The 16193-nt window shown below is 41.0% G+C and overlaps 1 protein-coding gene across 4 annotated transcripts in view; it reads left to right on the top strand.

Annotated features, from left to right (window-relative positions):
• Positions 1-902: 902 nt before the first annotated feature.
• znf292 (zinc finger protein 292) overlaps positions 903-16193 on the top strand; it is a 40217-nt gene continuing 24926 nt past the window's right edge. Inside the window, exons 1-3 of one of the 4 annotated variants that reach the window (XM_062980939.1) lie at positions 903-1345; positions 14753-14907; positions 15066-15144. In XM_062980939.1, the coding sequence (XP_062837009.1) occupies positions 1178-1345; positions 14753-14907; positions 15066-15144 (402 nt within the window). In that variant the 5' untranslated portion in view covers positions 903-1177. The remainder of the gene's footprint in view (positions 1346-14752; positions 14908-15065; positions 15145-16193) is intronic. The other 3 variants (XM_062980933.1, XM_062980928.1, XM_062980919.1) reach the window with 3 other exon arrangements.

Raw genomic sequence — 16193 nt, 5'->3', positions numbered from 1 at the left:
TGTAGGTCTCTCTTCTGAATGCGCACAGACTACCTTGGTGGTAAAACATGAGCTTTTTTCCCAGTGAAAACAAAAAGAAAATAATATATAAATGAAAGGAAGGAAGGAAGCAAGGGAGGCTGGCAGGTAGCCAGTCATGAATTGATCTCAAAATGCATGAGTTTTTCAGTGGCAATAGGCATCACTGGCAGGGCTGTAGCCAGAAAAATAATTTGGAGGGGGTTTTGAAAATTTCGGGGGAGGGGTTGAACCCCTCCCCCCCCCCCCCTACAGACCTGTCAATATCTTCTTGATAGTGCCTGGAGGGACTCTTAATTTTTTGAGTCTCATAGACTTAGCATGATTTGATTAACCAGTTAAAATTCATGAGTAAAGCAGGGTTTTTTTTTTAAACCTGAAAAATTTCAGGGGTAGTTTGAACCCCAAACCCCCTCTCCCCCCCCCCCCCCCCCGCTACAGGCCTGACTGGTACAAAGTACCATAATAATATCATCATAATCATGATATCTCAAACTGTTCACTGGAATCATTCCTTGGCTTCCTTGATGACTTTAACCATTTGATGCACTTTAGGGTTTTAAATCTTGAGTTTTGTCTAGGTCAGGGTTTTCCAAACCGTGTCTCATGACACGTTAATATGTGTGTCGTCTACTGGGCCCACAAGAGCGCTAGCGCGTCAACAAACTACAAGCTCTCAGGATTTCAGGGCAGGAAAACTGTGGAGCCAGCCAACCCGCATGGGCCCGCGCAGGGAACGGTCAAGGCGCGCGCGAGAGGCCAACGAACGAAGCCGAAAGGCTTTAATTGCCGCCAAAAGCCCTCGCGCAGCCAACAACACTGGTGGCCGAACGCGCACGCGCACTATCCGGCTCACGTGACGTTCCCTCTTCCCCCCTCCCATTGGGAAGAGGCGGAGAAAGCAGGAGCGCTCTGTTGTTTTTTTTCCCCCTTCCTTCCCTCCTTCCTTTTCGAACTGCCCTCCCTTAATCCCCCCCACGTGACCCCCTCTCGGAACGTGGCATTGTGTGGTCACGTGACCGACGTACGAGGCGAAGGGGAGGGGGAGGGAAGTGGGAGAGAGCGAGCGAGCGAGGGGCGCAGAGCGGGAGGGAGGGGGGAGGCAGGCAGGCAGGAGGGGGGCGCTGCTGCTGCGTACGCGACGGAGCTGGGTGCGAAGATGGCGGACGAGGAGGCGGCCGAACGGGACCGCGGCGGCCTCTTGGACACGCCGACCTTGAAGGCGCGGCTGAGGGAGCTGGAGCGGAGGCTAGAGGAGGGCGGCGGAGCGGGAGGAGAGCCGCCCGGGGAAGAAGCCGCCGCCGCGTACTGCCAGCAGCTCTGCCAGGTCAGGAGGAGGACGGGCCTAGTCGCTCCTCGGGGCGGGAGGGGGAGCCTGCCCTCGCGCGCTTGCTTCCTCGCGCTCCCTCATTGGAACTGTCTCCAGGCAAAAGCAGGCCCTTGCTTGGCCCGCCCCTCGCGGCGCCTCGCCTCGCGCTCCAAGGCAGCCCTCCCCTCAGTCGCGGGACGGGGGAGTGGGGGTGGAAGCTTTTCCTCGCTTTGTTGTGCTGCCTCAGCTCCGGAGGGCCTTTGTTGTCTCCTGATGGCGGCCCAGAAAGGAGGAGGAGGAAGCAGCGAGGGGGCTTATGGACGGGAGAGGAGGAGGGCGGTGGGGGCTACGTGCAACATCACATCTGCCTCCCCCGCCCTCCTTGGCCCGCAGGGATGCCATAGGATACTCCTGGCGGGGGGACAACAGGCTCCTCTTTTCACTCCCGGTGTTATTCCCTAACCCCACAGAAGGAAATGATACACATCTGCCAAGTAGTAGAGTAAGGGAGAGCAAGGGCTTCCAGGAGACCCCCCCCTACACTAAACCCTTGATCCATTATTGTTATGGTTGTAGTTCTAGACACATCTGTGCCACTTCTGAATGGAATAACAGCATAATGGAGTAAAGAAGGACAGGGACTTCCAGGAGACCCCTGTACAAAAAACTCCAAAGATGTAAAATCCCTTGATCCATTATTGTTATGGTTGTAATTCTCCTAGGCACATCCGTACTACTTTTGAATGAAATAACAGCATAAAGGAGTAAAGGAGGGCAAGGACTTCCAGGAGACCCCCTTCATAAGACCCCAAAGACGTGAAATCCATTGATCCATTATTGGGTTGTTGTGTGCTTTCCGGGCAGTATGGCCGTGTTCCAGAAGTATTCTCAGCACCTCTGAGGATGCCTGCCATAGATGTGGGTGAAACGTCAGGAGAGAATACTTCTGGAACATGGCCATACTACCCGGAAAACACACATCAACCCTGTGATCCCGGCCATGGAAGCCTTCGGCAACACATTGATCCATTATTGTTATTGGTTGCAGTTCTCCTAGGCACATCAGTATCACTTCTAAATGGAATAACAGCGTAAAGGAGTAAAGGAGGGCAGGGACTTCCAGGAAACCCCCTTCATAAGACCCCAAAGATGTGAAATCCGTTGATCCATTATTGTTATGGTTGTAGTTTGCCTCCATAACAGCATAATGGAGTAAAGGAGGACAGGGACTTCCAGGAGACCCCCTTCATAAAACCCCTAAGATATCAAATCCGTTCATCATCCTTATTATTATGTGTTGTCAAAGGTTTTCATGGGTTGCCGTGAGTTTTCCGGGTTGTATGGCCATGTTCCAGAAGCATTCTCTCCTGACTTTCGTCCACATCTACGGCAGGCATCCTCAGAGGTTGTGAGAGCTGTTGGAAACTAGGCAGGTGAGGTTTATATATCAGAGGAATGTTCAAGGTGGAAGTTGTAGTTTGCCTGGACACTTCCATACCACTTCTGAATGGAATAACAGCATAATGGAATAAAGGAGGACATCAACTTCCAGGAGACCCCCTTCATAAAACCCCAAAGATGTCAAATCCTTTCATTCAGTATTATTATTATAATTGTAGTTCACCTGGACACGTCCACACAACTTCTGAATGAAATAACAACATAATGGAGTAAAGGAGGACAGGGACTTCCAGGAGTCCCCCTTCATAAAATCCCAAAGACATGAAATCTGTCGATCCATTATTGTTATGGTTGCAGTTCTAGACACATACATCCATACCACTTCTGAATGGAATTACAGCATAATGAAGTAAATGAGGATGTGGATTTCCAGGAGACCACATTGATAAAACCCCAAAGATGTCAAATTCATCTATTTATTATTATTGTTATAATTGTGAATGAACGGATTTTACATCTTTGGAGTTTAATGGAGGGAGGCTCCTGGAAGTCCATGTTCTCCTTTACTTCATTATTATAGTTGTTGGAGCCCCCAGGTGGCGCAAAGGGTTAAACCACTAAGCTGCTGAACTTGTTAACAGAAAGGTTGGCAGTTCGAATCCAGGGAGCAGGGTGAGTTCCCACTTTAGCCCCAGCTTCTGCCAACCTAGCAGTTCAAAACAAAACATGCAAATGTAAGTAGCTCAATAGGTACTGCTTTGGCAGGAAGGTAACGGGGCTCCATGGAGTCATGCCAGCCACATGACCTTGTAGGTATCTACGGACAACACCGGATCTTTGGCTTAGAAATGGAGATGAGTACCCACCCCCAGAGTTGGACACAACTAGACAATGTCAGGGAAAAACCTTTACCTGACCTATAGTTGTAGTTTGCCTGGACATGTCCACACAACTTCTGAATGGAATAACAACATAATGGTGGAAAGGAGGACAGGGACTTCCAGGAGACCCCCTTCATAAAATCCCAAAGACGTGAAATTTATTGATCCCTTATTGTTACAGTTGTAGTTTGCTTAGACACGTCCATACCACTTCTGAATGGAATAACAGCATAATGGAATAAAGGATTTACACATGGGCATTTTAGCCTCCAATCATAACTCATTCCCTTAAACACTGCAAGACTTCTACCTGTTCACTTCTGTGCGAAAGCAGTTTACAAAGCTGTCATAAAGAAAATCTTGGGTTCTACAGATTAGAGCATCCTCTTATGCAAAATGCTTGAGGAAATAAGCGTTTTGGATTTTAGAATATCCGTATTTGCATATACAGTAGAGTCTCACTTATCCAACACTCGCTTATCCAACGTTCTGGATTATCCAACACATTTTTGTAGTCAATGTTTTCAATACAACGTGATATTTTGGTGCTAAATTCATAAATACAGTAATTACTACATAGCATTACTGTGTATGAACTACTTTTTCTGTCAAATTTGTTGTATAACATGATGTTTTGGTGCTTAATTTGTAAAATCATAACCTAATGTGATGTTTAATAGGCTTTTCCTTAATCCCTCCTTATTATCCAAGATATTCGCTTATCCAACATTCTGCCGGCCCGTTTATGTTGGATAAGTGAGACTCTACTCTGTACACACAAAAACACGCACACATATGTTTGTAAATGAGATATCTTGGAGTTAAAACCCATGTTGATCACAAAATGCATTTATATTTCATACATATATTACACGTATAGCCTAAAGATAATTTCATACAATTTTTTGCATTTAACAATGTTTATTGAACCATCAGGAAGCAAAGGTATCCCTGTCTGAGCCAGCCATGTTGACAATTTCAGATTTTAGAGTAGTGATATTTTGGATTTCTGGATAAGAGATGCTCAACCTATATAACTCAAGGTAAAGAAAGTGTTGATAGAAATGAGAGTCACAGTTTCTTCATCTCTTATTCCACTGATAATATACAGATGTAATGTTTATAATATCTATCATTGCTAAAGAGAGAATGATGTTAAATGCTTTTGAGTGCATGTCCAAACTTAACAGGATAGTGTTCTTAGACCTTTATATTGAAAATTGACACAAATCTGGAGCTGAATCTGTCAGATTCATATTCATAGCCATAAACACTAAGTTTAGGTTGAGAATCTCTCATCTGGAATTCTGAAGTGCAAAATGTTCAGATATCCAAGATTATCCATATTTAACTGCACGGAAAACTCACAACAACCCATGCACAAAATTATTTAAAATATTGTATAGAATTACCTTCAGGTCCTATCTTCAAGTATTTCATTGTGAAAATAAGTGTTTTAAAAATCCTAGATCCAAAACACTTTTGATTTCAAATAAAGGATACTCAACCTTTATTTGTGAAAGATTCTGTTAATCTGCTCTGTAAAAATTGTAGAACGTGGGCAAACCCTGTTTACAGATCTGGAAATTCAGATCAGATTTACCATTGAGGATTTAGAAAACAATAAAAACAGCATAAAACTACGATGTTGGGAAAACATCCATTCTTATTCAAGCAAGGAGATACATAAAATACTATAGCTGATTGCAGTGATCAACCTTCATTGTTGGTTCTAACTAAAGTCGTCACATTGAAATTAATGAGATTTCTTAATCACTATTTATGTACATCCATTTTGGTGGGTCTGCTACAAAGGTAGCTAACACCCTAGAATTTAATTTGATAAGTTCTGTAGCAAATGGAGCTGATCCTGTCTTGCCCAGGAGACAATATGTCTTTATTTAAAATATTGAACCGTGTATTTTAAAGTGTAATACCAAAATTAGTATTTTAAAGGAGAATTTGATTAAATATGTATATTTTTGAAGTATTGTCCCTCAGCAATGGTTTTGTTGGGATTTTCAGAACTTAAATGTTTGCACTGGAAACAAATTGTTTTAAAAAGGGATCAGATTACATGCTTGAAATAGGAGTATTGCTGTATGATTGTGCTAAAATAATCTACTGATACATGAGACTTTATCACGTTTGTTGTATGCTAGCACTGGCTTAGTTCTGTTTTGATTTCTGCTTATCACACAGCATCATGGCTCTCCTGTTGTTGCATTGCATTTCCTTCGTTATTGGGTCACATTTTTTCATTGGTGGGAAAACCCATTCATCCCTTCAGTATTGCTGCTGTCCAACTATTGTTGACCGTTTTGTTCCGCTACCATTCCGATATTGTGGTGATCATGTGGTAAGAGTGGCAGTGATTCTCCTTTCTCACCTACACTCCACTCCACTACCAGTATCTGGAAAAGAGACATCATGGTGCCCAAGAACAGTGTTATTTTTACTCCGTTCCCTGTATCATTTTCTTTTTAATTTTGTTTTGCTGTAATTTTTTAAATGTAGCATGCCACAATTATTGTAGGGGCCTCCATTTGAAAAGTGTCACAACTATGCAGTTGCAGAATTAAAATAGAACAATTAAATAGTGTGCATGGGCTACCAAGGACTGACATCGGTATGAAGGCGGGTTCAAGGAAGGCAGAGCACAAATCTAATTGCAGGAACATTCTTCACCAAAGTGGCCCCCAACAGATGGTCATCTAGCCTCTGCTTGAAAACCTCCAAAGAAGGAGCCTCCACCACATTCCGGGACAGAGAGTTCCACTGCCGAACAGCTCTTATAGTGAGGAAGTTCTTCTTAATGTTCAGGTGAAATCTCCTTTCCTGTAGTTTGAAGCCATTGTTCCGCATCTTAGTCTCTAGGACAGCAGAAAACAATTTGCTCCCTCCTCCCTATGACTTCCCATCACATATTTATACATGGCCATCATGTCTCCTCTCAGCCTTCTCTTCTGCAGGCTAAACGTGCTTCTCATATGGCTTGTTCTCCAGACCATTGATCATTTTAGTCGCTCTCTTCTGGACACATTCTAGCTTGTCAACATCTCCCTTCAGTTGCAGTGCCCAGAATTGGACACAGTATTCTAGGTGTGGTCTGACCAAGACAGAAGAGAGGGGGGTAGTATGACTTCCCTGGATCTAGACACTATACTCCTATTTATGCAGGCCAAAATCCCATTGGCTTTTTTTGCTGCCGCATCATATTGTTGGCTAATGTTTACCATCCTCCCCATGAGGACTCCCAAGATCTTCTTCACATGTACTGCTGCTGAGCCAGGCACTCCCCATTCTGTATCTTTGCATTTTATTTTTTCTGCCTAAGTGGAGTATCTCGCATTTGTCCCTGTTGAACTTCATTTTGTTAGTTGTGGCCCATCTCTCTAATCTGTTAAGATCGTTTTGATTTCTGCTCCTGTCTTCTGGAGTATTGGCTACCCCTCCCAATTTGGTGTCGTCTGCAAACTTGATGATCATGCCTTCCAACCGTTCATCTAAGTCATTAATAAAGATGCTAAACAGAACCAGGCCCAGGACGGAACCCTGCGGCACTCCACTCGTCACTTCTTTCCAGGATGAAGAGAAAGCATTGGTGAGCACCCTTTGGGTTTGTTCACTTAACCAATTACAGATCCACTTAACTATAATTTTTCCTAGCCTATATTTGACTAATTTGTTTGCTAGAAGGTCATGTGGACCCTTGTCAAATCCAGGTACACTACATCCACAGTGTTCCCTGTATCTAGCCATCTTGTAATTCTATCAAAAAAAGATATCAGATTGGTCTGGCATGACTTGTTTATGATACATCCCTGTTGTCTATTAGCAATGACCGCATTTGTTTCTAAGTGTTTTCAGACCACTTCCTTAACAATCTTTTCCAGATTGGGGACGGTAATTGTTTGGGTCGTCCTTTTTTCCCTTCTTGAAGATAGGGACCACATTTGCTTTCCTCCAGTCTGGGACTTCTCCTGTTCTCCAAGAACTCTCAAAGATGATTGCCAGTGGTTCCAAAATAATTTCCGCTAGTTCCTTCAATACTCTTGGATGTAGTTGATCTAGTCCTGGGGACTTGAATTCATTTAGAGTGGCCAGGTATTCCTGGACAACTTGTTTCCCTATTTGGGGTTGAATTTCCCCTAATCCTTCATCGACACCACTTTGCTGACGTTGAGGATGGCTTTCTTTTTGTGAGAAGACTGAGGCAAAAAAGGCATTAAGTAATTCTGCCTTTTCCCTATCCCCTGTCAGCATTACCCCATCTTCCGCAGAGGCCCTATCGCCTCCTTGTTCTTCCTTTTCCTACCGACGTAAGCAAAGAAGCCCTTTTTATTATTTTTAATGTCTCTGGCAAGCCTGAGCTCATTTTGCCCTTTAGCCTTGCGAACCTTTTCCCTACAGGAGTTGGTTATTCGTTTGAATATCAGAACAGGCTGGTATGATAATGTCCATATCTTAATGTTACTAAAAATTGCACTTTTAATTGCAGATAGTTTACTTTGGTGGGGTACTATGTGTTATTTAGCTTCGTGATAATGGGATGTGCTATTTATCATGCACCATGCCATATTGGTGGATTTCAGTTGTGTGATGATTCAACTGATTGTAGGAACCGTAGTAGAATATTGTAACATAAGTAGATTCATAAGAAAATAAATTTCTCCAGACATATGTGTAGTCTTAAGAACTGAAGTATATGTTCCCATACAATACAGCTCCAATATTGGTGAGATTAGCAATTTCATTTCCCCACATCTGACAAAATATGTCACCTCTAGGCATTTCCTAGGTCCTCCAGAATGACTTTATGATATCCTTGTGTCAAGGGTCCATGATTTCAATAGGATTTGCTATTATCCATGGTTAATAACAATTCAAAGTCCAGGAATGTATCTTCTGTGGAAATGGGGGTCATACTGTATACAGTCCTGAGTAAAGCCTCACTTAAAAAGTAGTATACTCATTCCAAAAGAGAAAATACTTCAGTGAAGGTTATGTCTTAAGTTCTATGAAATTTAGAATGTTTCTAATGTAAACACTGAAAATTTGTCTTGGAGAGATTGAAAAATAGCTTTTTTTGTTTCCAAGTACTTCATATTTATAACTAGTTCTATAACTTGTTTTAAAATATGTTGCAGTATTTATGCAGATTGATCAGGTAAAACAGAAAATTATTTTTGGTTACAACCAGGCATCTGTGAATGGAAGGAGTTCTGTTCAGCTGTACTGAGGGAATAGCAGAGGTTCCCATTTCAGTGTTTCCTACTATTCCACATGTCCTGACTCTTGAAGCCAGTTTTTGGGGGATGAGGAGCATGAGAGATTGAATCAGTGAATCTAGCCTCTTTCCCTATCCCTCATTTGCTACCAAGAGCAACCATGAATGATACTACCTAGCTCACGTGAAAATCCCATAAGTAGGAGCAAACTCAAGAATCCAGCCATTGTAGGGAAAATTAATAAGGTAAAATTATACACACAATTCGCATAGAGCAAGAAATATGAAAAGGCTCATGTTTGATTGCAGAAAATTCCCTCAAAGCTGAGCCTGCATGTTAAAGGGCCCAGTAGATCTCAAGTATCATCCTGAATTCTCTGAAATACAGCAGGTAATGTAAATGAGATATATATACATGCCCGTTTTCTCCTAAGAGGCGGCCTGGTCTGGGGCATCATGGTTTATAAAGCTGAGAACAAGTGCTGGAAGATAGCAGTCCCCATCCCAACCAGACATCATGCATTTTTCTAGCTTATAGTAATTTGCTGGTAAATCCCAATGAAACCACATCCCAAAGAATTCATTTGAGAAATTAATATAATCACTGTAACAAGAAAGATGACTTGTGGGTATTGGGGCTCAAGAGATGGAAAGGAGTAATGTTCCAGAGAAAAATATGAAATTACCTCTGCTTAATTTTTTTACAATATTTTACAATTTAACTTTTAAAATCCATTTGAGGTCTCATCAGGACTTGTTTGGTTTCTAATCCATACAGTTGGAGGATTTCGCCTATTTTCACATTTATCGTGTTAGTCTGCATAAGCAACTTCACAGCTACTGAAAGATCCAATTGGTTAACAAACATACCTGGATCAACAGCCAGTTTTTTGGTTGTTTTGGGACACATTTAAAAGGATTATAGTGGATTTCTTTGACAAGTTGAATATGGAGTTGCAGTATATTCTCATGTATAAGATAAGATCAGGTTTGGGGACCAACATTAGGAATTTTGATATGACCCATAGATTAAGCAAGGGGAAAACATCAATGTTGACTCGGAAGCAGCAGCTCCTGGCCATTGCCACCATTCCACACACAACCCACACCCCTAGGCATTCAAAAAGACCACAGGCAGCGTCAAAGCAGAAAGAGTAGAGGGGAATGGTGCTTCTTTTAGGTTCTCCCCAGGACAGTCAACTCTTTTGACAGTCTATTCAAGAAAGAGGGAAGGGTCCTTTTATGATACGAGTTAAGGTACAGTACTCACATTGACCTGTGAATAAATTGACCCAGGTTTTTGGAATTGATTTTTTGACTAACATTTATAGACCTATACATGAGTTTATAGAGTAAATATCTCACTAAACCTAAGTAATATAATATTCTGGATTGTTTGTATTCTATAGGAATTTTCCAGCAAATAGCTATAGCCATCATTGCTTGCCTGATGTAGGGATCTGACAGTTCCCCCCCCCCCCCCTCCCCAAATGAGACAGGAACTGGTTGGCTTATTTGTGTTCATTGTCATTGGAAGCCCTCAAGGGTTTGGCAGTAGGTGGCTTGCGGGCAAGCACTAAGTCCACAGAGCAGCACTTTGGACAGCACTTCTTTCAGTGTTACTTCTAAAGAAAAGAGATCCCATCCCATATTTAAATGTTGTAGAGCTGCATATTATTTTCTTTTTTATAATTCTTTTTATATATAATTTTTATTAAGGTTTCAACAATATATACAGCAAAAGTAGGAGCACAATTTGAATGAAAAGGAAAGAGGGGAAGGAAAGCCAGAGAGAAAAGAAAAAAAGTAAAGACAGATATTGGTTGACTTGCCATCTGCCCCTCTAAGAGCGTCCTTTTCGTTTTATTGTCTTTTGTACATAGTTCTCAGCTATCATTTTTTGAATACATTCCTTATATACAGGACAGGTCTATTGCAAATATATTTCCATTTTTTTGGATAAAGTCTTTGAAGCCTGACCAGTCTATTTTCATGTTGTAAAGCTGCATATTTGTAAGCCCTTGGTTTTGCTTAGTTTACTCTTAGAAACCGCAACACTACATTTCAAAATGCATACATGGTTTGGTTAATTATGCCAAGAGGGAAAGGTCTCAAAAAAATTCATAGAAAACAAGACTATTATAAACAAATCACAGGGGAAAATGTTGTATTTAGATTGTTGTGTGTGTTTTCAGGCTGTATGGCCATGTTCCAGAAGCATTCTCTCCTGACGTTTCACCCACGTCTATGGCAGACATCCTCAGAGGTTTTGAGGTATATTGAAAAAAACTAAACAAGGAAGGTTCATATATCTGTGGAAGGTCCAGGGTGGGAGAAGGAACTCTTGTCTGTTGTCTGAGGGGGTGAAATAAAATGCATGTTGTAATTGATCAGTGGCCAAGTCTGCCAACAAGTCTTAATAAGCAAGTGTTGGTAGGTGAGTATATCACACATGGCTGGGAAATCCAGCAGGGATTGGCAGGAATATGTGCGTGTAATGACTTGTTTACAATACGATACTATAAATAGGTGACATGTCTGAAATCTAATTTAGATTGCTTCCGAATTGTGTGACAGGTAGTTAATAGTTAGGCAAGTGCAATAAGTATTTTAAAAATTAATGCATTTTGCTGACAAAAATAGTTCCAAATATTAATAAATTGATGACAGCTTACCAGGTTCACCCTTCTCATTTACGAGTATTTTTAAAGTTATTCATAATGTTTATTTTAATATTTTTCCTCGGGGTTTTTTTAATTTTCTTTGTGTAATGCAAGTGTTAGTATGGTCAGTTCTAATAGTTTCAAAATTTTAAGCTTAAAGGGGTCTCGTGTACAACAACACCTTTATTTACCATCGTGTAGGATGTGGGTAGAAATATAGATTCATAAAAGAATACAGATTTGTCACTGCATTTTTCAATTTGTTCGCTTAAAATAGGTAGAATTCTAGGGAGGCGCTTAGTATTATTTTTTCTGAAAAGGCGGTGGTAAGCCAAATAAGTTCAGAAACCTCTGTTCTAGAGCAACCCAGTGTCTTTTTTTCCTGAAAAGGCAGCGGTATGCCAAATAAATTCAGAAACCTTTGCTCTTGATGAACCCAGTGTCTTAGTGTGTTTTTAAGGCTAAGGTTAATACTGTGTTGATATCAGACCCTGCTGTTATCTCCATTATGGCACCAGCAGACATAAGTTAACTAGAAAGGATAAGAGAAAGACCTGCCTCCAACCTTTCTGCTCTTCCACTGTAGTATGATTGCTGGAGCAGGTCACAGCAGTTCCCAGAAATGATCTTGTCATTTGCTGTTCAGCTTGTTGTCAATTGTTTGAATATATTGTTGTTTTTGTTTTACAAACAAATGTTCTCTTCCACAGTGCCTCTCTTCCGTCAGAATATTAGATATAGACATAAAAACCGAAAAGATACAAAAGAGAAAAATTTCAGGCAATTCAGTGTTTGGTGGGAGTGTAACAGTGTCAGAATAGAGTGCACATGGGCATTTATATTTTGTTGATGTTTCTTTGCTTGTTTTATTGTATGGCTAGAAGTAGTATAGTATCCAGCAGCCACTAGTACTTTGGGGTGTTGCAAAGTTTAATGGATCCTTCTCTTAGAGTGTCAGGGAATCTAGAAATGTATTCAAGATACTTATTGTACATTTGAACTTAGCAACGTGGGACAAGGTTATTTCTAAGCTCCTGTTTTCTTTCTAATTAAGACCATTGTTCCAAGGCACAATTCCCTGAAGTTTGTAACAGTTTTTATTAGACTTGTGTACCACAGAGAAACAGTAATTCTATAAAATGAGGCAATTCTGCAAGTTAATAAAGTAGCAGAATATTCTGATTTACCTAGTCAAAATGTATGTGATACTTGAATTGAAGTCATGCAGTGCTTTGTGTGTTGCATTATTCTTGTAATGAAAAGCTTCAGAAACCTAGAGTGGTATCCAGTTTATCACTCCTGCCAACAGAACAAGAGTAGAAGTGAGGAGACAGTATTGAACAAAGTTTAGCAATGTGAGACTTCATTTTTGTGTCCTTGCAAGTACACTCCGTTGAACTCAGTGGAACTATGCTTTCCTGTACAATTTTCTCAAGATTTGGAGATATAAGAAAGAAAGCTTGTTTTCAGCATGTACTTAGTGCCTGGAAAATCTCAGAAACTAGAGAAGATTGGACAGTACATGGAGTAAAAATCAATATACAGTATTTATCTGCTCCATTGTATCCCATTGAGTTAGGCTTGGGGTTCACATCCAGACTTTCTTACAGGTACTCAGCCTGCAAAATTTGCACTTCAATCTCACATTTCCCATTGTCTAACAGAAGCTAAATAGGAAAATATTTGGAAAATAATGCACAAATGCATTTTAAGATAGCATTTAAAAATATTGTTTCTCTTTACATTGACCTTATCAGAGAAACAGACTTTCCTGCAAAAGGAACTCTGTCTGGTACTTTCAAGTGTTGCAACTTTCCTCTCTGTTTTTTCATGCAGTTAGCCTGTGTGAATCATAAAAGAACATAAAAAAATCATAAAAGAGCAATACAGTATTTAAAATTGAAGAACAATTTTAACCAACATAAACTTACCAATATTTCAATGGGAAGTGTAGGCCCTCTTTTGCCTGATGAGATAGTCAGGTTAATTTAGGATTGTTGTTATGTATCCTCAAGACATTTCAGTCTTAGGGTGACCCCAAGTTTAAAGGTAAAGGCATGGGCAGGTAAATTGCCTTGGAGGCTGCATCCGGCCTACGGGTCTTTGTTTGGGGACCCCTGGTTTTAATGATCACTTACATACAAAAATGGCATTTCAATATTTCTGAACTTCATTTCAAAAAAGTGTATTACAAAAATATTTTCCAAACTTTCAATGTTTACTAACCTGCATTATTGCTAATGCCACCATTTCATTCTCCTTATCAAGAAATAATAGCTGTGAAGTACTTAATCACCAAACCCCAATCTTTTAAGGTCTTTATATTTTTGTGAATTTTTCGAAGTGCTGTCAGTTCAGTCGTTTTGCCTCATTCCATAATTTCTTCCAACATCTGAATCCTTTTGTTGCTTTTTCTATTTTTATACATTGAATTTTAATAATAATAACAGTATGAAATACTCATATTTGCATATATAGTTACTAATGTATTCAGAGTATTTAAATAAAATTATATTTGGCTCCATTGCCAAATTAATCTGAACGTTTTAATGTTGTGCAACACTGGTCTCCATTGCCGTCTCATATTCCCACCAAATGTAGAAAAAATGGAATAAATAAAATGTTTAATAAGTCCTCCTACTTGCACCCCGCCTTCCCCGTTATTTAGAGTCAGTATCTTTTTTCATTCTTATATAAAAGCATGATCCTTTATAGAACAGGCACTATAATGCATCATTTGAAATTTCTCTTTATATCTTTCTTACTTGTTAAAAATTACATGCAGATGTGCTGTCCTTCAGCACTACAGCCATGGCTGATAATCAAGTAATAGCACAGTCCAGCCGTGGTGGAACAATTGCCACAGCTACCTAACAGGAAAATACATGCACACACTTTTTTCTTTGGGCTGTTGAGACTGCTCCTCTTGGTTACTATAGTATTTGTGATTTCTGTACAGCTACTCCATTGTGCGTTGTCAAAACCATATGTATGTTTGAATACATTTTCTTCTTTCAGTAAAATACTACCATAACAGTTATACTTCAGAACTTGCAGCATCGAAACATGTTATCTCCAGGTATTGACACTGTTTGCTACAACTGAAGAGGAAACTCTAGAGGAGACTATATCATGCTCATAAAAAAATGTCTGGTGTGCTGTGTCTTATATTGACTGTTAAATTAAATGGAAAAGCGGGAATACAGTTTGTATTTACTTTAGTAATCTGTATTTTGTGTTTACTAAACAGACACTTCTTGAATATGCAGAAAAGTGGAAGGCACCTGAAGATCCCCTACCTTTGTTGGAAGTATACACAGAGGCTATCCAGAGTTACATTAAAGCACAACCATACCTTACCTCTGAGAGTGAAAATGTAGCCCTTGTGCTTGAACGCTTAGCCCTGTGAGTGTATTTTTATAGGTTTTGCATACATTTGATTTTTATTTTAAGGATACTTCATTTTGTGTGTTTGTGTGTGTTAATAACTTTACTACCAAAGCAATTGTTTATGGAACCTTTGACTTCCTTGTTGATGTTTGTAATATTTTTTGCATTTTCAGAAGCTATGTTGAAATTCTGCTATGTTTGCCTCTTGAACTGCCTGAAAAGAAATGGAAAGAGATTCAGTCTTTTATTCAGGTAGGTGTCTGATTTTGTAACTATCCTACACATTCGAGGTCATAGTTGATCCTAAATGACACAAAATATTATATGTATGTATGCGTGCACGCTTACATGCACACTGTGTTGTTTCATCTAGTACAGTGGTTCCCAAACTTTTTTGGCCTACCATCCCTTTCCAGAAAAAATATTACTCGGCGCCCCCTGGAAAGGGGGCATGGCTTAAAGGAGTGGGTGTGGCTCTTGCTCAAGAGGGCGGGGCTGAGCTTCTCCCCTAGTTGAAGATGCAGGGCTGGGAGGGGGAGGTGGGCGGGGCCACAAATGGGCAGCCAGGCGGAGTTACGAGCTCTAAGGCAGGGCTGAGCTATCCCTGTCCTGCGGCACTTTCCAGGACACAAGGGACAGGGCTAGGGGAGGGGGGTGGGGCCTCTTCCCAAGTGCCTGACAGGGCTGAACCTCTATACCCTACCCCTGTGTTCTAACAAGCGCCTCAGCGGAGGTATACAGAGGCTCAGCCCTGTATCGCGCTCTTGGGAAGAGGCCCCTCCCCCTTCCTAGCTCCACCCCGTGTTCCAACAAGCGCCTCAGGAGAGGTATAGATTCTCAGCCCTGTCTCACATACAGCCACGCCCACTCCTCTAGCTCCAACCCCTGTGTCCTAACAGCCGCCTCAGGTGCTCAGCCCTGTCTCTGGCACTTGAGAAGAGGCCCCTCCCCTCCCCTGGCCCTGGCCCTGCCCCCGTGTCCTAATAGGTGCCATCACTGCCCCCCTGGATTGCTGCAGCTCCCGCCAGGGGGCGGTAGCACCCACTTTGGGAATCACTGATCTAGTACTCAGTGTATTCTGTTGCATCTCAGTGCCTCCTTAAATATGTATGTGTTTAATGTGTGTCAGAGGTTTTTTTTTAAATCCAGAATTTCCAGAATTTTCATATTTGGCTTTCGGTGAAATATTTGCTCTATTTAAGTATTAGATAAATTCCAAAGAAGAAAATCAGTGCTGCCAGTAATCTGTGAGAGTGTTATTTCTGGTTTCGCTAGGGAAAATAATTAATACTAGAGCCATA

This window comes from Anolis carolinensis, chromosome 1 (genome assembly GCF_035594765.1).
Source record: "Anolis carolinensis isolate JA03-04 chromosome 1, rAnoCar3.1.pri, whole genome shotgun sequence".
Classification (NCBI taxonomy): domain Eukaryota; kingdom Metazoa; phylum Chordata; class Lepidosauria; order Squamata; family Dactyloidae; genus Anolis; species Anolis carolinensis.
This window is presented reverse-complemented; position numbering and strand designations above follow the sequence as displayed.